We start from the raw sequence: 27,130 nt of genomic DNA, 5'->3' as shown, positions 1-27,130 counted from the left end.
GCTTCTTGATATCCCACACCTGTCAGGTGGATGGATTATCTTGGCAAAGGAGAATTGTATTTTTATTTATTTCACCTTTCTTTAACCAGGTGGGCCAGTTGAGAACAAGTTCTCATTTACAACTGTGACTTGGCCAAGATATAGTAAAGCAGTGCGACAAAAACAACAACACAGAGTTACACATGGGATAAACAAATGTAAAGCCAATAACACAATAGAAAAATCTATATACAGTGTGTGCAAATGTAGTAAGATTAGGGAGGTAAGGCAATAAATAGGCCAAAGTGGCAAAATAATTACAATTTAGCATTAACACTGGAGTGACAGATGTGCAGATGATAATGTGCAAGTAGAGATACTGGGGTGAAAAAGAGCAAAAAAGAAATAACAATATGGGGATGAGGTAGTTGGGTGGGCAATTTACAGATGGCTGTGTACAGGTGCAATGATCGGTAAGCTGCTCTGACAGCTGATGCTTAAAGTTAGTGAAGGAGATATGAGTCTCCAGCTTCAGTGATTTTTGCTATTCGTTCCAGTCATTGGCAGCAGAGAACTGGAAGGAAAGGCGACCAAAGGAGGAATTGGCTTTGGGGATGACCAGTGAAATATACCTGCTGGAGCGCATGCTATGGGTGGGTGTTGCTATGGTGACCAGTGAGCTGAGGTAAAGCGGGGCTTGACCTAGCAAATACTTTTGCTGACCTGGAGCCAGAGGGTTTGGCGACGGATATGTAGTGAGGGCCAGCCAACGAGAGCATACAGGTTGCAGTGGTGGGTAGTATATGGGGCTTTGGTGACAAAACGGATGGCACTGTGATAGACTACATCCAATTTGCTGAGTAGAGTGTTGGACGCTATTTTGTAAATGACATCGCCGAGGTCAAGGATCGGTAGGATAGTCAGTTTTACGAGGGTATGTTTGGCAGCTGAGTGAAGGATGCTTTGTTGCGAAATAGGAAGCCAATTCTAGATGTCATTTTGGATTGTAGATTATTAATGTGAGTCTGGAAGGAGAGTTTACAGTCTAACCAGACACCTAGGTATTTGTAGCTGTCCACATATTCTAAGTCAAAACCGTCCAGAGTAGTGATGCTAGTCGGGTGGGCGGGCGCAGCCAGCAATTGGTTGAAGAGCATGCATTTAGTTTTACTAGCATTTAAGAGCAGTTGGAGGCCATGGAAGGAGTGTTGTATGGCATTGAAGCTCATCTGGAGGATTGTAAACACAGTGTCCAAAGAAGGGCCAGAAGTATACAGAATGGTGTCGTCTGCATAGAGGTGGATCAAGGAATCATCAGCAGCAAGAGGGACATCATTGATATATACAGAGAAAAGAGTCGGCCCGAGAATTGAACCCTGTGGCACCCCCATAGAGACTGCCAGAAGGCCGGACAACAGGCCCTCCGATTTGACACACTGAACTCTATCTGAGAAGTAGTTGGTGAACCAGGCGAGGCAGTCATTTGAGAAACCAAGGCTGTTGAGTCCATGGTGATTGACAGAGTCGAAAGCCTTGGCCAGGTCGATGAAAATGGCTGCATAGTACTGTCTTTTATCGATGGCGGTTATGCTATCATTTAGGACTTTGAGCGTGGCTGAGGTGCACCCATGAACAGCTCGGAAACCAGATTGCATAGTGGTGGGTAAGGTGGGATTCGAAATGGTTAGTGATCTGTTTGTAAACTTGTTAACTAGCTTTCGAAGACTTTAGGAAGGGAGGGCAGGATCGATATAGGTCTGTAACCGTTTGGGTCTGGAGTGTCTCCCCATTTGAAGAGGAGGATGACCGCGGCCACTTTCCAATCTTTAGGAATCTCAGACGATACGGAAGAGAGGGTGAACAGGCTAGTAATAGGGGTTGCAACAATTGTGGCGGATACTTTTAGAAAGAGAGGGTCCAGATTGTCTAGCCCAGCTGATTTGTAGGTGTCCAGAATTTGAGGCTCTTTCAGAACATCAGCTATCTGGATTTGGGTGAAGGAAAAGTGGGGGGGGCTTGGGCAAGTTGCTGTGGGGGGTGCAGAGCTGTTGGCTGGGGTAGGGATAGCCAGGTGGAAAGCATGGCGAGCCGTAGAAAAATGCTTCTTGAAAATCTCGATTACCGTAGATTTATCGGTGGTGACGGTGTTTCCTAGCCTCAGTGCAGTGGGCAGCTGGGAGGAGGTGCTCTTATTCTCCATGGACTTTACAGTGTTTCAAAACATTTTGTAATTTGTGCTACAGGATGAAAATATCTGTTTGAAAAAGTTAGCCTTTGCTTTCCTAACTGACTGTGTATATTGGTTCCTAACTTCCCTGAAAAGTTGCATATTGCAGGGGCTATTCGATGCTAATGCAGAACGCCACAGGATGTTTTTGTGCTGGTCAGGGGCAGTCAAGTCTGGAGTGAACCAAGTGCAATATCTGTTCTTAGTTCACATTTTTTGAATGGGGCATGCTTATTTAAGATGGCGAGGAAAGCACTTTTAAAGAATAAACAGTTATCCTCTACTGACCGGATGAGGTCAATATCCTTCCAGGATACCCGGGCCAGGTCGATTAGAAAGGCATGCTTGCTGAACTGTTTTAGGGAGCGTTTGACAGTGATGAGGGGTGGTCGTTTGACCGCGGACCCATTACGGACGCAGGCAATGAGGCAGTGATCGCTGAGATCCTGGTTGAAGACATCAGAGGTGTATTTAGAGGGCAGGTTGTTCAGGATGATATCTATGAGGGTGCCCATGTTTACGGATTTAGGGTTGTACCTGGTAGGTTCCTTGATAATTTGTGTGAGATTGAGGGCATCTAGCTTAGATTGTAGGATGGTCGAGGTGTTAAGCATATCCCATTTTAGGTCACCTAACAGTACGAACTCTGAAGATAAATGGGGGTTAATCAATTCACGTATGGTGTCCAGGGCACAGCTGGGGGCTGAGGGAGGTCTAAAACAAGTGGCAACAGTGAGAGACTTATTTCTGGAAAAATGGATTTTTAAAAGTACAAACTCGAACTGTTTGGGCACAGACCTGGATAGCATGACAGAACTCTGCAGACACTCTCTGCAGTAGATTGCAAGTCCGCCCCTTTTGGCAGTTCTATCTCGGCGGAAAATCTTATAGTTGGGGATGGAAAGTTCAGAATTTTTGGTGGCCTTCCTAAGCCAGGATTCAGACACGGCTAGCACATTAGGGTTGGCAGAGTGTGCTAAAGCAGTGAATAAAACAAACTTAGGGAGGAGGCTTCTGATGTTAACATGCATGAAACCAAGGCTTTGCGATTACAGAAGTCAACAAATGATAGCACCTGGGGAATAGGTGTGGAACTGAGGGCTACAGGGCCTTGGTTAACCTCTACGTCACTAGATGAACAGAGGAGGAGTAGGATATGGGTACGGCTGAAGGCTATAAGAACTGGTTGTCTAGTGCGTTGGGAACAGAGAATAAAAGGAGCAGATTTCTGGGCATGGTAGAATAGATTCAGGGCATAATGTACAGACAAGGGTATGGTAGGATGTGAGTACAGTCAAGGTAGACCTAGGCATGGGGTGACGATGAGAAAAGTTTTGTCTCTGGAGGCACCAGTTAAGCCAGGTGAGGTCTCCGCATGTGTGTGGGGTGAGACAAAAGAGCTATCTTAGGCATGTTGAGCGGGACTGAGGGCTCTACATTGAAATAAAACAATAAGAACTAGCCGAGACAGCAGTAGACAAGGTATATTGACATTAGAAAGAGGAAGAAAGCAATTACAGGTGTTGATCAGGAGAACTAAGACAACAACGGGTAAATAACGTTGAATGGGCAGAGCAGGTCAATTAGGTACATACAGGACCTGAGTTCGAGGCTGGGGCCGACAGATAAACAAAATGAGGTACAGTGTTATTGAAACAGTCCAAGGGGCATCAGCTGTGTAGCAGAGTGATCATAGAGTCCAATGAGCAGTAATAGGCGAGTCAGGGAGCCGTTCGGGAGTCACTACTACGCTAGGCGAGCGGGAGACACGGCGTTCAGAAAGGTAGCGGGCCGGGGCTAGCAGATGGTTCTTCGGCGACATCGTAGCCTGTTGAGACAACATCGGGCGATTACGTCGGCAGACCAGTCGTGATGAATCGGCAGGGCTCCGCGTCGACAATAATAATGGGTGCAGGCCAATTGGCAAAAGAGGTATTGTAGGCCTAGAATTAGCTTATATATGGGCCTAGCTCGAGGCTAGTTCAAGGCTAACTGATGCTTGCTTCGGGACAGAGGCGATAGTAGCCACTTGTTTGCAGCTAGCTAGTTGCGATGATCCGGTGTAATGATCCAGAGTGGCAGGAATCCGGTGATGTGGTAGAGGCGCAACAACTTCCAAATTTGTTCGACATTTGAAGCAGCACAAAGAAGGGTAAGTCGTGGCTAATATAGCTGACAGCTATATCATTCATAACTTTGCTAGTGTAGCATGTTGGCTAACGTAACATTAAATCAATGAGCCTCCACATAGTCAGTCAGTGCGGGAACGTGATCATTGCACTACAACTGGCTAGGCAGTTGGTAGCCTAAATCCTGCCTGATGTTACTGCTGTTCCTAAAGCCATTGACATAGGTTAGCCTATTGTAACTTATCTTACTTATGGCTACCCATGTATTTCCATGGAAATATAAAGTTTATTGGAAAGTAATAAATATATTTTTAAAAGCATTCATGATTTGCGTATATGTAATATACTAACTATTACTGTTGTTAAAAACATGAAATGGTATTACATTTGGTGAAGAGCACATTATGACTTGTTTAGGACTCGAAACTCAAAGTTTAGGACTTGAGATTTGACTTGAGACTTGTTAGTCTTGAATTGAGATTTGACTCGGACTTGCCTGTCTTGACTTGAGACTTACTTGTGACTTGTAAAACAATGACTTGGTCCCACCTCTGGTATATACTACAGTATTTAATTTGCATATAGCCTGCCCATTCCCCTCCCCATGTCCAAATTTGTGCCACCTATCAGTGAGAAACCTACATGCCAAGTAAAGGCCATATATTGTGTGCCCTACAGGTTATAAAAAAGAGCTAAAGCTAGGAGCTATCTGTTCAGACCTCAGTTCTACCTATCTACAGGTTATGGAAAATTAGCTCTTTGAGTATTTTGTCCAGTAGGTTTCCTCAAGGACAAAGCCCCCACTGCTATGTCAAAGATCAGAAAATACAAACATTATAGTAAATACTACAGTGTACTACAGTCCGCAAAAACAGTTATTACTATAGTATGTACTACAGTTTTTTTGTTACTACAGTAAAGACAGCAAAACATGTAACCATAGTATACTATAGTATTTCTTCATGTGGGAGGTGTGCGTGATCTAATCATTATGAGTGCTGTTGGGGGCTGGGCGCGGCCTGCTGAAGAATGGCGCTCCCCACTGCCGGATGGTTCTGAAATAGAATCTACAGTGCACTGTTTGATGGCCGCACTCTTGTGGCTTCCACAGGTTAACATTACATTTTTAAATGAGCCTTTTCAATGTAGTTACAAAAGACTGCACCCACACTGTGCCCACCGTTGCCCTAAGATTGCCCACCTTTGCCCTATAGACATAACCTACCGTCCTCTGCCGAGGCCTCGCTGCTGTAGCCGTCATACTCGGCTGATAGGGGGCTGTACTTTTGCCTCATCTCCCAGCCGTAGCCATTTGACTGGCTGCCGCTAGCCCCGCCTCGGAGACCCTGCGAACGGTTGACTGCTTCTTGGTACTGGCCCATCACCTCATCCTCGCTGTCTGATGACGAACCCTTCAGGTCACCGTCAGGGTAGATCTTTTCTAGAGGTGGAAGATAAAAAGGGAAATAGATATGGATTTCTGTGGATTTCTGTCCTTAAGATCAAATGTAGGATCAGCTTTAATTACCAATTTTTATTTTTTATTTTAACCTCTCCTTGATCGGTGCCCCCCCGCGTTACGGTTAAGCTAACATAGGCTAATGTGATTAGCATGAGGTTGTAAGTAACAAGAACATTTCCAAGGACATAGACATATTTGATATCGGCAGAAAGCTTTAATTCTTGTTAATCTAACTGCACTGTCCAATTTACAGTAGCTATTATAGTGAAATAATACCATGCTATTGTTTGAGGAGAGTGCACAGTTATGAACTTGAAAATGTGTTAATCAACCAATTAGGCACATTTGGGCAGTCTTGATACAACATTTTGAACAGAAATGCAATGGTTCATTGGATCAGTCTAAAACGTTGCACATACTGCTGCCATCTAGTGCCCAACATCTGAATTGCGCCTAGATTCCTAAGTCATATATTGGCCTTTCTCTTACATTTCAAAGATGAAGAAAAAAATTAAGTAATGTTTTTTTTCTTTGTATTATCTTTTACCAGATCTAATGTGTTATATTCTCCTACATTAATTTCACATTTCCACAAACTTCAAAGTGTTTCCTTTCAAATGGTATCAAGAATATGCATATCCTTGCTTCAGTTCCTGAGCTACAGGCGGTTAGATTTGGGTATGTCATTTTAGGTGAAAATTGAAGAAAAGGGTCCGATCCTTACAACAAACGGGCCTCAGGATCTCGTCACGCTATCTCTGTGCATTAAAATGGCATTGGTAAAACGCAATTGTGTTTGTTGTCCATAGCTTATGCCTGCCCAAACCAGAACCCCCCCGCCAGAGTGTGCTCTGTTGATCTGAGCATTCTGACCTAACAACAACAGTCAAGCACCCAAGTTAACTGGCTAACGTTGGCTAGCTTGCTAGCTACAAATGAGAGCTACAAATGAGAGTAGCTAGCTACAAATGAGAGTACAGCTCACTCTGAACATTTTACTCATCCTAGCAGAGCTCGTTAGGCTGTTTTCATGTTATCCAGAGTGTTGGTGTCTGCAACTGTGCTGCTGGTGACAATTTAAAACGCTTTTTTCCCAACGTTTACTGACACCGTCCATATTCAACAGGTGTTGAGAGCTTGTAAATTTGTCAGTTGTCATTCTGCGCTCTGGCACACTCAGACGAGCTCATGAAACATGCGACCAACACTGTTGCGTTTATATTTTTGTTCAGAGTAGAAAGGCTATGCCACCACTGTACAGTGGGGGGAAAAAGTATTTGATCCCCTGCTGATTTTGTACGTTTGCCCACTGATAAACAAAGGATCAGTCTAATATTATAATGGTAGGTTTATTTGAACAGTGAGAGACAGAATAACAACAACAAAATCCAGAAAAAAGCATGTCAAAAATGTTAGATATTGATTTGCATTTTAATGAGGGAAATAAGTATCTGACCTCCTCTCAATCAGAAAGATTTCTGGCTCCCAGGTGTCTTTTATACAGGTAGCGAGCTGAGATTAGGAGCACACTCTTAAAGGGAGTGCTCCTAACCGCAACTTGTTACCTGTAAAAAAGACACATGTCCACAGAAGCAATCAATCAATCAGATTCCAAACTCTCCACCATGGCCAAGACCAAAGATCTCTCCAAGGATGTCAGGGGCAAGATTGTAGACCTACACAAGGCTGGAATGGGCTACAAGACCATCGCCAAGCAGCTTAGTGAGAAGGTGACAACATTTGGTGCGATTATTCGCAAATGGAAGACACAAAAGAACTGTCAATATCCCTCAGCCTGGGGCTCCATGCAAGATCTCACCTCGTGGGGTTGCAATGATCATGAGAACGGTGAGGAATCAGCCCAGAATTACACGGGAGGATCTTGTCAATGATCTCAAGGCAGCTGGGACCATAGTCACCAAGAAAACAATTGGTAACACACTACGCCGTGAAGGAATGAAATCCTGCAGCGCCCGCAAGGTCACCCTGCTCAAGAATACATATACATGCCCGTCTGAAGTTTGCCAATGAACATCCGAATGATTCAGAGGACAACTGGTGAAAGTTTTGTGGTCAGATGAGACCAAAATGGAGCTCTTTGGCATCAACTCAACTCGCCGTGTTTGGAGGAGGAGGAATTCTGCCTATGACCCCAAGAACACCACCGTCAAACATGGAGGTGGTAACATTATGCTTTGGGGGTGTTTTTCTGCTAAGGGGACAGGACAACTTCACCGCATCAAAGGGACGATGGACGGGGCCATGTACCATCAAATCCTGGGTGAGAACATCCTTCCCTCAGCCAGGGCATTGAAAATGGGTCGTGGATGGGTATTCCAGCATGACAATGACCCAAAACACACGGCCAAGGCAACAAAGGAGTGGCTCAAGAGGAAGCACATTAAGGTCCTGGAGTGGCCTAGCCAGTCTCCAGACCTTAATCCCATAGAAAATCTGTGGAGGGAGCTGAAGGTTCGAGTTGCCAAATGTCCGCCTCGAAACCTTAATGACTTGGAGAAGATCTGCAAAGAGGAGTGGGACAAAATCCCTCCTGAGATGTGTGCAAACCTGGTGGCCAACTACAAGAAACGTCTGACCTCTGTGATTGCCAACAAGGGTTTTGCCACCAAGTACTAAGTCATGTTTTGCAGAGGGGTCAAATACTTATTTCCCTCATTAAAATGCAAATAATTTTATAACATTTTTGACATGCGTTTTTCTGGATTTTTTTGTTGTTATTCTGTCTCTCACTGTTCAAATAAACCTACCATTAAAATTATAGACTGATCATTTCTTTGTAAGTGGGCAAACGTACAAAATCAGCAGGGGATCAAATACTTTTTTCCCCCACTGTACATGCAGTAACTTTTCATAATATTGTTTCATAAATTATGTATACTTTTTACTTTTTGCCCCATATCAGGTTGAATGTTTCACAACAACAATCAAGAGTGAAATTAGAGGCTGCTTTGAGCCAAGATGGCAGTGGACAATCATCTGGTAGCGGCAACAAACTACCCAAAAGAGTTGACCTTACTAGGAAAACCCCTGGCCCTACTAGTATACAGTATCATATGCAGTGGTGTAAAGTACTTTAGTAAAAATACTTTAAACTACTACTTAAGTAGTTTTTGGGGGTATCTCTACTTTACATTACTATTTATATTTTTGACAACTTTTACTTTTACTTTACTACATTCCAAAAGAAAATGATATACTTTTTACTACATACATTTTCCCTGACACCCAAAAGTACTTGTTACATTTTGAATGCTTAGCAGGACAGAAAATTGTCCAATTAGCACACTTACCAAGAGAACATCCCTGGTAATCCCTACTGCCTCTGACCTGGCGGACTCACTAAACACAAATGCTTTGTTTTTAAATTATGTCTGAGTGTTGGAGTGTGACCCTGGCTATCCGTAAATAAATACAACATTTTGCTTAAAATAATGAATTTTAAATTATATGTACTTTTACTTTTGATACTTAAGTATGTTTTAGCAACTGCATTTACTTTTGATACTTAAGTATATTTAAAACCAAATACTTTTAGACTTTTACTCAAGTAGTGTTTTACTGGGTCACTCACTTTTACTGGGTGACTTTCATTTTCTATTAAGGTATCTTTACTTTTACTCAAGTATGAGATGTAGTACTTTTTCCCACCACTGATCATGAGGGAAAAAATGGCAGCACCCATACTGCCCTACCAAGCAAAAGAGCAGTGACTCAGTGAAACTGAGAATAATGACAACAAAGTTTTGTTTATTGTCCAGCCAAATTAATTGTAGGCAGATCAATGGTGATGTGGTTATCTGATGTCTTACTATGACGTAATTTTTTATTCATTTTGACCCTGACCACTGACATGACCTTTGACCCTAGAAGGCAGTTACTGCCTTCTTGCTTGGTACAGCCACTGGAATACGTTTCCATGACGATTTAAAAAAAATACAAACTTGTGTTACTATATTTATTCGTATGTGGCAGTCAGTGTCATATTTAAGTGATAATGCCCAAGAAGCCAGTGTTTGGAGGATATATTGGCATGAGTGTTAGGCCGAGATTAAGTCGAGGGCCAGCAAACTGTGCCAATATATCCTCCAAACACCGACTTCGAGGATATTATCACTTTTATACAACAGGTTACCAACACATTCAAATAATGATTGACATATTTTGATGAATTTATTCATACTATTTCATCCTTCCACAAGATATAGTCCCGAAACAAATCTAGGGTTGCTACTCAAGCTGGCTAGTCATTCGTTCTATTGGTTCAGTTGTCAGAGACGAGATCAAATCAAATCAAATGTATTTATATAGCCCTTCTTACATCAGCTGATATCTCAAAGTGCTGTACAGAAACCCAGCCTAAAACCCCAAACAGCAAGCAATGCAGGTGTAGAAGCACGGTGGCTAGGAAAAACTCCCTAGAAAGGCCAAAACCTAGGAAGAAACCTAGAGAGGAACCAGGCTATGAGGGGTGGCCAGTCCTCTTCTGGCTGTGCCGGGTGGAGATTATAACAGCACATGGCCTAGATGTTCAAATGTTCATAAATGACCAGCATTGTCAAATAATAATAATCATAGTAGTTGTCGAGGGTGCAACAAGTCAGTAACACAAGAGTAAGTGTCAGTTGGCTTTTTCATAGCCTATCTTTGAGAGTATCTCTACCGCTCCTGCTGTCTCTAGAGAGTTGAAAACAGCAGGTCTGGGACAGGTAGCACGTCCGGTGAATAGGTCAGGGACAACAGGTCTGGGACAGGTAGCACGTCCGGTGAACAGGTCAGGGTTCCATAGCTGCAGGCAGAACAGTTGGAACTGGAGCAGCAGCACGGCCAGGTGAACTGGGGACAGCAAGGAGTCATCAAGCCAGGTAGTCCTGAGGCACCGGCTAAATCTTACCACCGGCTAAATCTATGAGGTTAAAATACATATTTACTCTGTTCCATCTGACTACGCAATCCATTGTCTCATCAGCCCAGGCAGGGAAGTTTTAAACTTGATCTTCACTATAAAAAGCATCTAGACATTCTCTCACATTTCTTTTAGACTAACATTTCGTTTTCAACAGAGCCTGACAAACCGGCCGAGGCATGGGAGCTGGCCGATGTGAGGGAGGCTGACGAGCCGGCCGAGGCACGGGAGTCTGCCGAGCCTACTGAGTCTTGTGAACCAGTTGAGCCAGCTGAGGCATGGAAGCCCGTCATGCTAGCTGAGGCATACTCGGAAGACTCGGCAACGGATGCTTGATGGGCCAACCGGATCTTGCAAACCTCAGGCATGGAAGCCTGATGAGCCAGCTGAGGCTTCCCCGGTTGCTCCAGTAGCGACGTCACCTACACAAAAAAAAAAAAAACATGCTTCCCTTTGGTGAGGCGTTATTCTGTAATGTGTATGGTGGGAGTCGGGAAGCAAGTTCAGCGAGTGGCTTTAATAATAAATAACACAAGGAACAAAACAAAAAACACGAGTAGCGTACAGATATGAAACAAGAAACAGAAACAATAACACCTAGGGAAAGAACCAAAGGGAGTGACATATATAGGGAAGGTAATCAGGCAGTGATTGTGTCCAGGTGAGTCTGATGAGGCGCTGATGCGCATAATGATGGTGACAGGTGTGCGTAATAATAAGCAGCCTGACGACCTCAAGCTCCTGAGAGGGAGTATACATGACAGTGCCGTTACTCACAATTTTGATTGTAAGTCCACATAATTTACAGTGATGAAATTTGGAGACCCAACCTACAGGCTTCTGTAGCGCCGAACCTACTGAGTTGATTTATGCAATCTGGAATGTTTTAATTACTACATATGTGACGTGCTCTATCATACTCATTCATAAGTAACGCTGGCTATTTAGCATAACAAATGTCGTAAAAGTATTGACATGGTCTGTTTTAGGATTAAATCAGAATTCAGTAGAGCAACATGTTTTCTAGCCAACCAGATTCGTTTGCATGTCAATATCATAGTGTAAATACACTTTAGTAGGGCAGGCATGGCATTTTAATACAGGAGAATTCCACCACGTGCTTTTGCAGCATGTGCTTTTCACCACGTGTTATAACATATGTTTTGGGTCTTTGATGTTTTGGATCTTTGATCTGAGGTGAATGTCTGTGTGTCTGTGGGTGTGTTGTGAGTGTGGGAAATGGTTTTGAGTGTTATTGGGGATTCATTCAGGTGGTGTTTGGTTCCTGTAGGTGGTCACACAATCATATTACCCAGCTTTTGGTTCTATGATCATGTGTTTTCATGGAACGTCGACTATTTAACATGTCCAAAAAACAGGCAGTTTGTTCATACTGGTTCGAGTCGAAATAGGTATTCCCAGTCAACTAACTGCCAGTGAAATCTAGCAAAATATGTCAAATTTGGTGCACTTCACCAAGTATCCCGTTGAATGTTGAAGACACAGCAAATGTGGGTGTACCCGAGAAGCCGGTGAAGTGTTTCCCGCATATTCTTCAACAACGTGGAGAAATGTCAAAACAGTATGATGGTATTAGAAGACAGTTATTCCCGCCGGGTGATGACGATGAATTACAGTGTGACTATGGGGCATGGCACGAATGGTATGGCCCCGCCTCGACATCCCAGTTTTAAAAATGGACATGGAACAATCATCAATAGACAAGTTGACAACATCGCTTTGTAGAGAATGTCTAAACAATATTCACAAACCGCCTCTTAAGACCCAACACCTAGTGACAATGCAGAGACCTGCTATCCTGCATCATACCTTAAACAAAATCCTGCGACTCTGGACTCTTTTCCACCAATGAACTAACACTGGCTAGATTAGTTTGCTTCAGAATTAGGGCCTCTGAATCTACCATATATACCAAAGCCTGTGGAAGGGGGTGATGAGCCAGACAGTTGTCTCACCATCCCCGCTATAGGGATTTTCAAAGCAACGTTTGGTCTCAAGCTAAAAATTCATGCCTGGGTTTTGTGGTGAGTCACCTTAGTGAAATCAGACACTCATATTTATTTGAGCCAGACACTTATTATTTTGAGAGTTACTTTCATGACATCGCACAAAAGCATTTTATACCAAGACTGAAACATGCATTGGCCAGAGCTCTGAAATAATGTGTTTTTCTTCCACCACTGTCCAAGGTTCTTGTGCGATGTCAACATTTGGATGAAAAACAAATTATTTCAGAGCTCTGGCCAACAATTTTCAGTAATCTCAAGGAATTAAAGGATGTCAGGGGGAAATTCCTTGATCAGAAGAATGAGAAAGCTGTGGGGACCGCTGCAGACTATTGGTATGACAATACTGAATCGAACGCAGAGTCTGAGAAATAAGGATTGGGAACCTGCTATGCAGCTTTGCCAACTATCTATCCAAAGCTTACATGGCTTTAGAGATATAATTGTTGTTTTACAAAGCTATTCCTGTTCGAGTTGGTAATGATCTTTCATATTTACCACTATGTTCGGAATCTTCTCAGGTTTTTGCCTGCCATATGAGTTCTGTTATACTCACAGACACCATTCAAACAGTTTTAGAAACTTTAGGGTGTTTTCTATCCAAAGCCAATAATTATATGCATATTCTAGTTACTGGGCAGGAGTAGTAACCAGATTAAATCGGGTACGTTTTTTATCCGGCCGTGTCAATACTGCCCCCTAGCCCTAACAGGTTAAGCAGTATGCTTAGGGTCATTGTCCTGCTGGAAGATGAACCTCTGACCCAGTCTCAAATATCTGGAAGACTGAAACTGGTTTCCCTAAAGAATTTCCTTGTATTTAGTGCCATCCATCATTCCTTCAATTCTGACCAGTTTCCCAGTCCTGCAGATGAAAAACATCCCCACAGCATGATGCTGCCACCACCATACTTCATTGTGGGGATGGTGTTCGCGGGGTGATAAGAGGTATTGGGTTTGCACCAGACATTGCATTTTCCTTGATGGCCAAAAAGCTACATTTTAGTCTCATCTGACCAGAGTACCTTCTTGCATATGTTTGGGGAGTCTCCCACATGCCTTTTCGTGAACACCAAATGTGTTTGCTTATTTTTTTCTTTAAGCAATGGCTTTTTTCTGGCCACTCTTCTGTAAAGCCCAGCACTGTGGTGTGTATGGCTTAAAGTGGTCCTATGGACAGCTCCTTCAGGGTTATCTTTGGTCTCTTTGTTGCCTCTCTGATTAATGCCCTCCTTGCCTGGTCCGTGAGTTGTAGTGGGCAGCCCTCTCTTGGCAGGTTTGTTGTGGTGCCATTTTCTTTCCATTTTTTAATAATGGATTTAATGGTGCTCTGTGGGATATTCAAAGTTTTGGATATTTTTTTTATAACCTAACCCTGATCTGTACTTCTTCAGAACTGTCCCTGACCTATTTGGTAAGCTCCTTGGTCTTCATGGTGTCGCTTGCTTGGTGGTGTCGCTTGATTGGTGGTGTCCCTTGCTTAGTGGTGTTGCAGACTAGGGGGCCGTTCAGAACAGGTGTTTATATACTGAGATCATGTGACACTTAGATAGCACACAGGTGGACTTTATTTAATTAATTATGTGACTACTGAAGGTAATTGGTTGCACCATATCTTATTTAGGGGCTTCATAGCAAAGGGGGTGAATACATATGCACGCACCACTTTTCCGTTTTTGATTTTTTTAGAATTTATTTAAACAAGTTATTTTTTTCATTTCACTTCACCAATTTGGACTATTTTGTGTATGTCCATTACATGAAATCCAAATAAAAATCCATTTAAATTATAGGTTGTAATGCACCAAAATAGGAAAACCGCCAAGGGGGATGAATACTTTTGCAAGGCACTGTATATTTACAAAAGTAGGTGGACACCCCTTCAAATTAGTGGATTCGGGAATTTCAGCCACACCCATTGCAATTTCAGCCACACCCACACCCAATTTCAGCCACACCCAGTTTTATACAGGTGTATAAAACTGAGCACACAGACATGCATTCTCCATAGACAAACATTGGCATTGGAATGGCCTTACTGAAGAGCTCAGTGACTTTCATTGTGGCACCGTCATAGGATGCCACCTTTCAAACAACTCAGTTTGTCATATTTCTGCCCAGCTGTAGCTGCCCCGGTCAACTGTAAGTGCTGTTATTATGAAATGGAAACGTGTATGAGCAACAACGGCTCAGCCGCGAAGGCGTGGGCCACAAAAGTTCACAGAACGGGAACACAGCGTGCTGAAGCGCGTAAAAATGTTCTTTCCTTGGTTGTAACACTCACTACCAAGTTCCAAACGGTCTCTGGAAGCAACTTCAGCACAATAACTGTTCTTTGGGAGCTTCATGAAATGGCAGAGCAGAGAATGCTACCTTCCCCAATGCATAGTGCCAACTGTAAAGTTTAGTGGAGGAGGAATAATGGTCTGGGGCTGTTTTCATGATTCGCACTAGGCCCCTTAGTTCCAGTGACGTGAAACCTTAACGCTACAGCATACAATGACATTCTAGACGATTCTGTGCTTCCAACTTTGTGGCAACAGTTTGGGGAAGGCCCTTTCCTGTTTCAGCATGACAATGTCCCCGTGCACAAAGCGAGGTCCAAACAGAAATGGTTTGTCGAGATCAGTGTGGAAGAACTTGACTGGCCTGCAAAGAGCACTGACCTCAACCCCATTGAACACCTTTGGGATGAATTGGAACACCGACTGCGAGCCAGGGCTAATCGCACAGCATCAGTGCATGACCTTACTAATGCTCGTGTGGCTGAATGGAAGCAAGTCCTCGCAGCAATGGTCCAACATCTAGTGGAAACCCTTCCCAGAAGAGTGGAGTGTTATAGCAGCAAAGGGGGGACCGACTCCATATCAATGCCCATGGTTTTGGAATGAGATGTTTGACGAGCAGGTATCCACATAAACTCAGCAAAAAAATAAACGTCCTCTCACTGTTAACTGCGTTTATTTTCAGCAAACTTAATATGTATAAATATTTGTATGAACATAAGATTCAACAACTGAGACATAAACTGAACAAGTTCCACAGACATGTGACTAACAGAAATGGAATAATATGTCCCTGAACAAAGGGGGGGTCAAAGTCAAAAGTGACAGTCTGTATCTGGTGTGGCCACCAGCTGCATTAAGTACTGCAGTGCATCTCCTCCTCATGGACTGCACCAGATTTGCCAGTTCTTGCTGTGAGATGTTACCCCACTCTTCCACCAAGGCACCTGCAAGTTCCCGGACATTTCTGGGGGAATGGCCCTAGCCCTCACCCTCCGATCCAACAGGTCCCAGACGTGCTCAATGGGATTGAGATCCGGGCTCTTCGCTGGCCATGGCAGAACACTGACATTCCTGTCTTGCAGGAAATCACGCACAGAGCGAGCAGTATGGCTGGTGGCATTGTCATGCTGGAGGTTCATGTCAGGATGAGCCTGCAGGAAGAGTACATCATGAGGGAGGAGGATGTCTTCCCTGTAATGCACAGCATTGAGATTGCCTGCAATGACAACAAGCTCAGTCCGATGATGCTGTGACGCACCGCCCCAGACCACCTCCAAATCGATCCCTTCCGGAGTACAGGCCTCGGTGTAACACTCATTCCTTCGACGATAAACACAAATCTGACCATCGCCCCTGGTGAGACAAAACCGCGACTCATCAGTGAAGAGCACTTTTTGCCAGTCCTGTCTGGTCCAGCGACGGCGGGTTTGTGCCCATAGGCGACGTTGTTGCCGGTGATGTCTGGTGAGGACCTACCTTACAACAGGCCTACAAGCCCTCAGTCCAGCCTCTCTCAGCCTTTTGCGGACAGTCTGAGCACTGATGGAGGGATTGTGCGTTCCTGGTGTAACTCGGACAGTTGTTGTTGCCATCCTGTACCTGTCCCGCAGGTGTGATGTTCGGATGTACCGATCCTGTGCAGGTGTTGTTATACGTGGTCTACCACTGCGAGGACAATCAGCTGTCGCTCCCTGTAGAGCTGTCTTAGGTGTCTCTGTACAGACATTGCAATTTATTGCCCTGGCCACATCTGCAGTCCTCATGCCTCCTTGCAGCATGCCTAAGGCAAGTTCACGCAGATGAGCAGGGATCCTGGGCATATTTCTTTTGGTGTTTTTCAGAGTCAGTAGAAAGGCCTCTTTAGTGTCCTAAGTTTTCATAACTGTGACCTTAATTGCCTACTGTCTGTAAGCTGTTATTGTCTTAACGACCGTTCCACAGGTGCATGTTCATTAATTGTTTATGGTTCATTGAACAAGCATGGAAAACAGTGTTTAAACCCTTTACAATGAAGATCTGTGAAGTTATTTGGATCTTTTGTCAAAATGGTTTAGAGTTTAAGGTGTAATGATATTAATGTGGCTGTAAAAGACATGTGGTCCTACAATAAATAAAATAAACATTTGTGATTTTCAACCAGATTCGTCAACAGGACCTGGTGAAATATATACAATTCATGTGTTTATAAATATAAAACCATGTGATATTTTAAATTACCAATATGAATAACACTAGTGTAAACAACTGATCAAATCTGACCAATCCTTAAACACATATTACATTCCTTAAACAAAATACAGAGAGTGAAATAATCTACTTACTTTGGCTGTTTTCAATGCTTGGAAGATGGTCTTCTTTTTTTTCTTCACTCTCTTAGTGATAAAAAATAGAGCTGGGTAACCGATTAGTCATGTACCAACCAACGCACAGACGTCTATTATGACAGACCAGACCACTTCTTCATACCATGGTCGCCTTTGAACACACCCACAACCCCTTACACTTTAAGACTACGTCTGTAAGAGCAGCATTCAGGAGAGTTGTGATTCGCTCAAGTAATGTGAGAACTCCATGAGCCTGGGTACAACCCAGTTCATCACAAACCATTATGTTCTAAAACTTTTCCATGGCATGTTTTCCTAAATACCCCACATGAATGTGATATTGCATTTGTACACACTCAAAACATCATTCATCTTCTGAGTAAAGATTGTGTGATCACATGGATACCAAACAGTACAATCTTATGTGGATGAATAAATACATTACCTGATAATTTCTTTTAACCTTTATTTAACTAGGCATGTCACTTAAGAAGAAATTCTATTTACAATGACGGCCTACAACGGCCCAACCCAGACGACGCTGGGCTAATTGTGCGCCACTTTATGGGACTCCCAATCACGGCCGGTTGTGATACAGCCTGGATTCGCACCAGGGTGTCTGTAGTTAAGCCTCAAGCACTGAATTTACTCAAACCCTTTAAAACTGGTATTTTTAATTAATTTTACACTTTTTCCTTTCAGGTAAAGCACATTAAGACATTTTGAGGATGCACCACTTATTATCCACTGGATAGAGTCATTTATAATTCTACACAAACTTGCTGTGAGTATACCCACATATCCCCACGCTCTACTACCATTGAATGGTGTACATGTATTTTCACATTATTTCCCAGGCGTCTCACATGATTGTCTGACCACCTACTCGAACCAAACACCACCAATAATTCCCAATAACACCCACAGGCATTTCCCACACTCAGACCACACACTCACATACACCCCAGATCAAAGACCCAAAACAGCATTGACATTTTAGCAGACACTCTTGTGGCGAAATCCTGAACGGCGCCTTCACTGTGTGCTGCCACTTTAAGAGCGCAACAGCAGTAAGGAAGGAGGAAATAAAGACAGCTCTTTCAGCTCTCTGGGAGAGGAGCTCTTTGTTGGCGCGACAGTTTGATTGTGTGGGCTATGCTGCAGATTAGAGGTCGACCGATTATGATTTTTCAACGCCGATACCGATATGGATTGTTGGAGGCCCAAAAAGCCGATATCAATTAATTGGCCGATTTTGATTTTTTATTTATTTATTTGTAATAATGACAATTACAACAATACTGAATGAACACTAATTTTAACTTAATATAATACATAAATACTATCAATTTAGCCTCAAATAAATAATGAAACGTTCAATTTGGTTTAAATAATGCAAAAAAAAGTGTTGGAGAAGAAAGTAAAAGTGCAATATGTGCCATGTAAAAAAGCTAACGTTTAAGTTCCTTGCTCAGAACATGAGAACATATGAAAGCTGGTGGTTCCTTTTAACATAAGTCTTCAATATTCCCAGGTAAGAAGTTTTAGGTTGTAGTCATTATAGGACTATTTCTCTCTATACGATTTGTATTTCATATACCTTTGACTATTGGATGTTCTTATAGGTACTTTAGTATTGCCAGTGTAACCGTATAGCTTCTGTCCCTGTCCTCGCTCCTACCTGGGCTCGAACCAGGAACACATCAACAACAGCCAACCTCGAAGCAGCGTTACACATGTAGAGCAAGGGGAACAACCACTCCCAAGTCTCAGAGCGAGTGACGTTTGAAACGCTATTAGCGCGCACCCGCTAACTAGCTAGCCATTTCACATGGGTTACACCAGCCTAATCTCAGGGGTTGATAGGCTTGAAGTCATAAACAGCGCAATGCTTGAAGAATTGCGAAGAGCTGCTGGCAAAACGCACGAAGGTGCTGTTTGAATGAATGCTTACGAGCCTGCTGCTGCCTACCATCGCTCAGTCAGACTGCTCTATCAAATATCAAATCATAGACTTAATTATAACATAATAACACACAGAAATACGAGCCTTTGGTCATTAATATGGTCGAATCCGGAAACTATCATTTCGAAAACGAAACGTTTATTATTTCAGTGAAATACGGAACCGTTCCGTATTTTATCTAACGGGTGGCATCCCTACGTCTAAATATTCCTGTTATATTGCACAACCTTCAGTGTTATGTCATAATTATGTACAATTCTGGCAAATTAATTACGGCCTTTGTTAGGAATAAATGGACTTCACACAGTTCGCAATGAGCCAGGCGGCCCAAACTGCTGTATATACCTTGACTACTTGCACGGAACACAAGAGAAGTGACACAAATTCATGTTAGCAGGCAATATTAACTAAATATGCAGGTTTAAAAATATATACTTGTGTATTGATTTTAAAGAAAGGCATTGATGTTTATGGTTAGGTACATTGGTGCAGCGACAGTGCTTTTTTCGCAAATGCGCTTGTTAAATCATCACCCGTTTGTCGAAGTAGGCTGTGATTTGATGAGAAATTAACAGGCACCGCATCGATTATATGCATCGTAGGACACGTTAGATAAACTAGTAATATCATCAACCATGTGTAGTTAACTAGTGATTATGTTAAGATTGATAGTTTTTTATAAGATAAGTTTAATGCTAGCTAGCAACTTACCTTGGCTTCTTGCTGCCCTCGCGTAACAGGTAGTCAGCATGCCATGCAGGCTCCTCGTGGAGTGCAATGTAAGGGAGGTGGTTAGAGCGTTGGACTAGTAACTGTAAGGTTGCAAAAACAAATCCCCGAATCCCCCCTGAACAAGGCAGTTAACCCCCGTTCCTAGGCCGTCATTGAAAATAAGAATGTGTTCTTAATCTGACTTGCCTAGTTAAATAAAGGTGTAAAAAATTATATATTTTTTAAATCGGCGGCCAAAAATACAGATTATCGATTGTTATGAAAACTTGAAATCGGCCCTAATTAATCGGCCATTCCGATTAAATCGGTCGACCTCTACTGCAGATGTCCTTGTTTATTTTCAGTGTGTGTAGTTTAGAAAGTATTTAACTCAATCATTGGTGTGACCGCTCTAGGCCGTGGTTGTTATCGTTTGGGACCGCACCGGTTATTGATCGCATGGATTAGTAGCAACATTGATGCGAAGCTTTAACCTACAAACCATCAGACAGTACACCGGCATGCCTCAAGACCACAGCTAAGATCTCTCTTGTTCTCTTTCCCTCTTTCTCTTCCCTCTATCATTCCAGTGCTTTACTCTGCAACAAGACTTTCTATTTTTCAAATGCACTTCCCATTGATGTTCATTAGAGCTGGACTATTATTGCCCTGCCAGAGGTATTTGGGTGGACATTTTAGTTAAAAGGGAGGTTGCTTGCAAGTTGTGTATTGTTATTTGAACTGTATTGAGGTGGGGTGTACTAATGTCATGTGGCTGAGAAGATTGTGGACATTTTTAAGGACTTTGTTTTGTCTATGAACACCCCTCACATTCATACCATCTGCACTCCTCCACCGGAAGGTAATACAGATTATTGCAAATACGTGTGTTGATGACTGGGTTCTTTCTTGTAAATTGTTTATATGAAGTTGCCATTCAATTGCTCTGCCATTATGCTGTGACATGGTTTTATATGGTGTGTCTTCTCTTTTCTCTGTACTGGCTATCTGGCAAACAGGCTACACTCTAGGCAGTCTCTTCTGCTGATGTGTGTGGGTCTGGTAGTGGTACTCTCTCTATTCTACTCTTTTCCTTTCGGCAGGGTTAATACCTGCCTAGCGCCCGAACAAAATCTTTATATTTACCCCTCTCTAATAAATACCGCTACACTCTTATCCAGTAGTGAGTGCATAGATTTTTGAACCCACAACCCTGGTGTTGCAAGCACCATATTCTACCAACTGAGCCACAAGGGACCACCCAAAACATATGATGTAACACGTTGTGAAAAGCACATGCTGCATAAGCACTTGGTGGAATTCCCCTGTCATAAAAATACTACAACCCCTCATAAAATGTTGGACAGAAGTTATCATAGATAGACTACTCACTTTTAAAGCCTCAGATGATGAGAATATCCAACTTTCAAAATTAATCATTGACTAGCTAACAGTCAACTGTCAAGCTATCTAACCAGCTGTTTAGCTTGCTAGCTGACCGACAAATATATTTTTAAACACATTAACCAACTAGGTAGCCTATTTTCTTTTAAATGAGATGCAAGGAAGCTACACGTTATACCAAATAACAGACATAATGTCTTCTACAGTAGCACTTGCGTTGCGATGTGCAGAACACATACCATGCTGAATACAAACAAACTTCAGTGGTAATTTTCTCTAAACAGCAGATCAGGAATATCTCCGGTGTAATTAGCTCTGCTGCGCTCAATTTTTGTCAGTTTTGAAGATTGGAATCTCATCTTTTCAACCCTATATAGAGCTCAAAATGTTTGTTGGGTGTCCCCTCTTTTGTATTTTTATTTTTTACAATTTGTATCATGTTAAATATTAGCCACTATCGGTAGCTACTGTCAGTAATACCCACATACAAACATTTATAACTGTCACTCTAGTGTTAGTTTCCTTCAATTTGTAGCCTACATCATTCCATTCTATTCTGTTTACCTTTTCTCTCACGTCCGTGTAGTTGTTCCTGAGGTTTGTTAGCAATAGTGAATCATATTAAGCTAATGTTGTGCAATAATCTGGGTGCAATAATTTTTGCATATTTTAATCATTATGGATCTCAGACCACATGTAGCAGTTTAAATCTGGAGCCTGGCACACGGTTCACAAGTGCTCCGTTTTCATCGTCATGATTGGTGAGGATTAGGGTAGAGACTATTGTTCAACCCCTATTGTACACTTTTCTCACCTTCCAATATTTCATCATTTGAACTGTATTTTCGATTCATTGCTTTTTTTGCGTAAACGCTCTTCAAATGTGTTTTTTATTATTAATAAATACCTTCCTAAGCCTTCTAAGAGAAATTAAAATGTTCAATTATATTCCATGATATTCTTAAGATATATGTGTTGACTGAATACAAGCAAGTGATGTCTGCTAAATAATCAAGATGATGGCGCAGTCATATAGCCTCGGCACCTACATAAAGCTGAGTGACGCACTCATTCATGGCTTTGGATCAAAATAAATAAGTACCAACATTCTTTCTGATAGTCTTTTTAATAATGTTTTGGTTATCCTGACCTGGACACCATGTATTATGGTCTCTAAAAGGAAAAATATTACCACCGTCTCGTGTGCCTTCATTTTCCATATGGACCCATAACGATTTACTATGGGAATAAGTATCACTGAATGACAGAAATATTGGAACAACGTAGGCTAATGAAGGTAAACAAATTGTTGCTTACTGGAAAATACTCTTTTTCACAATTAATGGAAGAGGCAAGTGGAAGGGGGAAAAGACAGCATTCAGAGGTCAAGACAGCGCTGCTCTGAGACAAGTATGGGGACTGATCTTGATAAATCAATGAGATTTTTATTTTCACTGAATCTCTGTTTGGGTATTGGTTTGACTACAATTAGGGTGCGGAAATGTTAGGATTATTTTGCTCTTACTGTAGCCTACTCCCGACTGGTCACGTTGTACAACGCCATTACAGGCTATTAGCAGGACAATAGACTCTTGCCAAGAAGGAGGGTAGGGGGAGAATTGTATGATCAAAGGTATTTCTTAGTTAGGTTGGTTGTATCACAACCGGTCGTGATTGGGTGTCCCATAGGGCGGCGCACAATTGGCCCAACATCGTCCGGGTTAGGGGAGGGTTTGGCCGGTAAAAACACCTCTCTGACATAGGGTCCAGCATATCTCTTTCTGATGTCATTGAATGTCTCTGTTTAAGTAGTATTTTTGTATTTTGATACTTTGTGCAAGGCAATTGATCAACATTAAAAACTTTCAGAATGGGACCTCCCGAGTGGCGCAGCAGTCTAAAACACTGCATCGCAGTGCAAACTGCGTTGCTACAGATGCTGGTTCGATACCTGTGCCGGGAGACCCATGAGGAGACGCACAATTGGCCCAGTGTCGTCCGGGTTAGGGGAGGGTTTGGCCGGCTGGGATGTCCTTGTCCAAAAAATAGGCATGGTGGCCTTTAGGTTTCTCTCCCTCTAAAAACAGAAATAAATAATTCTAAATAACAAACTGGCTTACATTTTGAAATTAGTAAGAATGTCTCTCCCCATGTTCAAGAATGGCCTTTTTCCCTTTATTCAGATTACAATCGCTCACTTTCGGTTATTTGAAAAAATGAAATAATCTCCAAAATATTGTTATTTTTAAAACAAGGAACAGAAAGTTGGTTGCAATTTCAGTTTAATCCACCAGAAAAGACAGAACAAATAATACAACAAATATTGTGGTTAAACTCAAATATACTAAATGATAAAAAAAGTTATCAATTGGAACCTTTAACAAGTGGAAGGAGGAAAAAGTATTATTATTAACCCTGCATTATAATTATATAAAAGCTCCTCGGGTTCTCTCGGCAATGAGAACGTCGGGAGCTTCCGGGATGACTCGGAGGCAAGGTGGGATCCCTGGGTGTGTGAGCAAAATCGAATTTCCTCTCCCTCTGTCGTTCCCGTAATCGCCCAACGATACGGATGGTCAAAGCGATGAGGGAATCGAGCTCTGTAAGTAACTCCTGGGCTGCAAGCTCATCCTTGACCTCCTCCAAGATTCCGTGCAGGAACATATCGAACATTGCCTCTTGATTCCAAGCACTCTCTGCTTTCAATGTGCAGAAATCCACTGCATTATCAGCTACACTGCGGGAGTCCTGCCGAAGTTGGATTAGCTTCCAGGCGGCCTCTCACCCGGGGAGAACGGGACATCAAAAACCTTCCTTACGTCTCCCACGAACCCCTCCAGAATAGCGCATTTGGCCAGCTGTTGTCCCCAAACGGCAGTAGCCCAGGTGAGAGCCCTCCCGGACATCAGCATGATGAGGTAGGCTATCTTGGAGCGATCTGAGTGGAAGGAGGAGGGCTGAAGCTTGAAGACTAGGGCACACTGAGCTAGGAATGCCTGATAAGTGCTCGGCTCTCAATTGAAATGTTCTGAAGGAGGTAAGCGGGGCTCCCGAAAAGGTGGAGTGACCGATGAGACGGTGCTGCTAGCAGCTAAGTCGCTGAGGAGCTGTGGGGTTACCACCGTGGTAGGCGGCCTCCCAGACAACCCATGGAATTGTTCCAGCAAACTGTCCAAAGCCTGGTCATGGCGTTCAGCCAACATTTGGACCCCCTCCACAAGGCCACAAAGCAATTCCTCGTGCCTACCAACGGTGGTTCCCTGGGTGGAGATGGTGTTGCGCAGCTGGCCCAGGTCTGCTGGGTCAGTCATGGCCAGTTTGTACTACCAGGAATCAAGGTAAGACCCAGATGCAGACACGTCGAATTGACAATGGTTTAATATTCCAACAGTGGCAGGCAATAGACGGGTCAGTAAACCAGAGGTTGGGTAAAGGTACAGGTTGGCAGGCAGGCTCAGGGTCAGGGACAGGCAGAGTGGTCAGGCAGGTGGGCTCAGAGTCAGGACAGGCAAGGGTCAAAACCAGGAGGGCGAGAAAATGAGAGACTGGGAAAACCAGGAGCTGAGAACAAAAATGCTGGTTGACTTGACAAACAAGACGAACTGGCAACAGACAAACAGAGAAGACGGGTATAAATACACAGGGGATAATGGGGAAGAGGGGGTGGAGGGGGTGGAGACAATCACAAGGACAGGTGAAACAGATCAGGGTGTGACAGTGAGTCTATATTGCGTTCATAGAGGAAAATTAGGACTCGCAGGTGTAAGTCGATCCGAACATTGTTAGCACATAAAATGCAAGTTTCTTTATTGTGCTGGATTCCTCTGAGCATGCCACCCACAACTCACACAGGGACTCGGCACTCCTGAGTGCATCCCTGATTTGGCTCGATGTCTGGAATTCAATCAGCTCAGTTTGAATCGCTGCCTCATCCAGCGAGGGTATCGTTTTCTTATCAAGGGAAGAGAATTCTCCACCTGGGCAGAGGTCCAGATTGCAGATTTAAGAGGAAACTTCATGCTTCAGTGTACAATGACACAAAGCCCTGGATTTCTAGCCCCCGGTATTATAGTTGGATATTTTTTAATAGCTAACATTTTGATGGCCATAATAAATATATTGAACAAAAATATAAATGCAAAATGCAACAATTTCAAGATTTTACTCAGTTACAGTTCATATAAGAATATCAGTCAATTGAAATAAATACATTAGTCCCTAATCTCTGGATTTCACGTGACTGGGCAGTGGCGCAGTAGTTGTGTGTTCAGTAGCTGTGTGGTTGTAGTTGTGTGGTTGGAATCAGTAATTGTTGTGGTCAGTAGTGGTGGCCAGGTGGTTGTGGTCAGTAGTTATGTGGTTGTGGTCAGTAGTTGTATGGCCAGTAATTGTGTGGTTGTGGTCAGGAGTTGTGTAAATGTGGTCAGTAATTGTGGTTAGTAATTGTGGTTCAGTAGTTGTATAGCCAGTAGGTGTGGTTATGGTCAGTAGTTGGTATCAGTAGTTGTGAGGATGTGATCAGTAGTTGTGGTTAATAGTTGTGGTCAGTAGGTGTGTGGTTGTGGTCACTAGTTCTGTGGTTGGGGTCAATAATTGTGGCCAGTAGTTGTGGTCAGTAGTGGTGGTTGAGGTCAGTAGTTGTGTTGGACAGAAGATAAGTGGTCAGTTGCTTCGTGGTTGTGGTCAGCAGTTGTGCGGTTTTGGTCAGAAGATGTGTGGTTGTGGTCAGTAGTTGAGTTGTCAGTAGTTGTGTGGTCATAGCTTGTAGTGATTAGATGAGTGGTTAGTTGTTGCATGGCTGTGTTCAGAAGTTGTGTGGTTTTGGTCAGCAGTTAGATGTTTTTGTGCTTCAGTATTTGTGGTCAGTAGTTGTGGTTAGTCGTTGTGTGGTTCAGTATTTGTGTGGTCAGTGGGTATGGTCAGTAGTTGCTCGGTTATGGTCAGTAGTAATTGTCAGTAGTTTTGTATTTGTGAACAGTAGTTTTGTGGTCAGATGTTGTGGTCACTAGATGTGGTCAGCAGTTGTGCGGTTTTGGTCAGTAGTTGTGTGGTCAGTAATTGTGTGGTTATGGTCATCATTAACCCACTGCTAGCTAGCCAACCGTTACCGACTAGCAGCGCTGTAGATACTAATACTTTACAACGGAACGATTTGACTAGTGCAGTGTTAGCTAGCTAGCTACATAGTTGTCTTTGTCATAGCTTGATAATTGTGTAGTTTAGTAATTATCGAGGTTAGCTAGCCAGCTATTTCCGTCCCCCGCGACGCCATTTTTCCTAACCCAGCCAACTATTACCGACGAGCAGCATTGTAGAAACTAAATACATTACAAAGGAACGTCTTGATTAGTGTTATGTTAGCTAGCTAGCTACAAAGTTGCTTTGTATCATGACAAGGTGTAGTACTGAAACTATCGAGGTTACCTAGCCAGCTACACGTTCAAAGTCAACAACGCAGCCACTGCTAGCTAGCCTACTCCACCAGCCAGCAGTACTGTATCATTTTTCGTCATTTTAGTCAATAAGATTTTTGCAACGTAAGCTTAACTTTCTGAACATTCGAGACGTGTAGTCCACTTGTCATTCCAATCTCCTTTGCATTAGCATAGCCTCTTCTGTAGCTTGTCAACTATGTGTCTGTCTATCCCTGTTCTCTCCCCTCTGCACAGTCCATACAAACGCTCCACACC

General features: G+C 43.0%; 1 protein-coding gene across 1 annotated transcript in view; it reads right to left on the bottom strand.

Moving 5' to 3' along the window:
- syt14a (synaptotagmin XIVa) overlaps positions 1-27,130 on the bottom strand; it is a 170,648-nt gene that overhangs the window by 71,466 nt on the left and 72,052 nt on the right. Inside the window, exon 3 of the mRNA XM_014126190.2 lies at positions 5,561-5,776. Within this exon, the coding sequence (XP_013981665.2) occupies positions 5,561-5,776 (216 nt within the window). The remainder of the gene's footprint in view (positions 1-5,560; positions 5,777-27,130) is intronic.

Source organism: Salmo salar, chromosome ssa11, assembly GCF_905237065.1.
Source record: "Salmo salar chromosome ssa11, Ssal_v3.1, whole genome shotgun sequence".
Lineage (NCBI taxonomy): Eukaryota > Metazoa > Chordata > Actinopteri > Salmoniformes > Salmonidae > Salmo > Salmo salar.
This window is presented reverse-complemented; position numbering and strand designations above follow the sequence as displayed.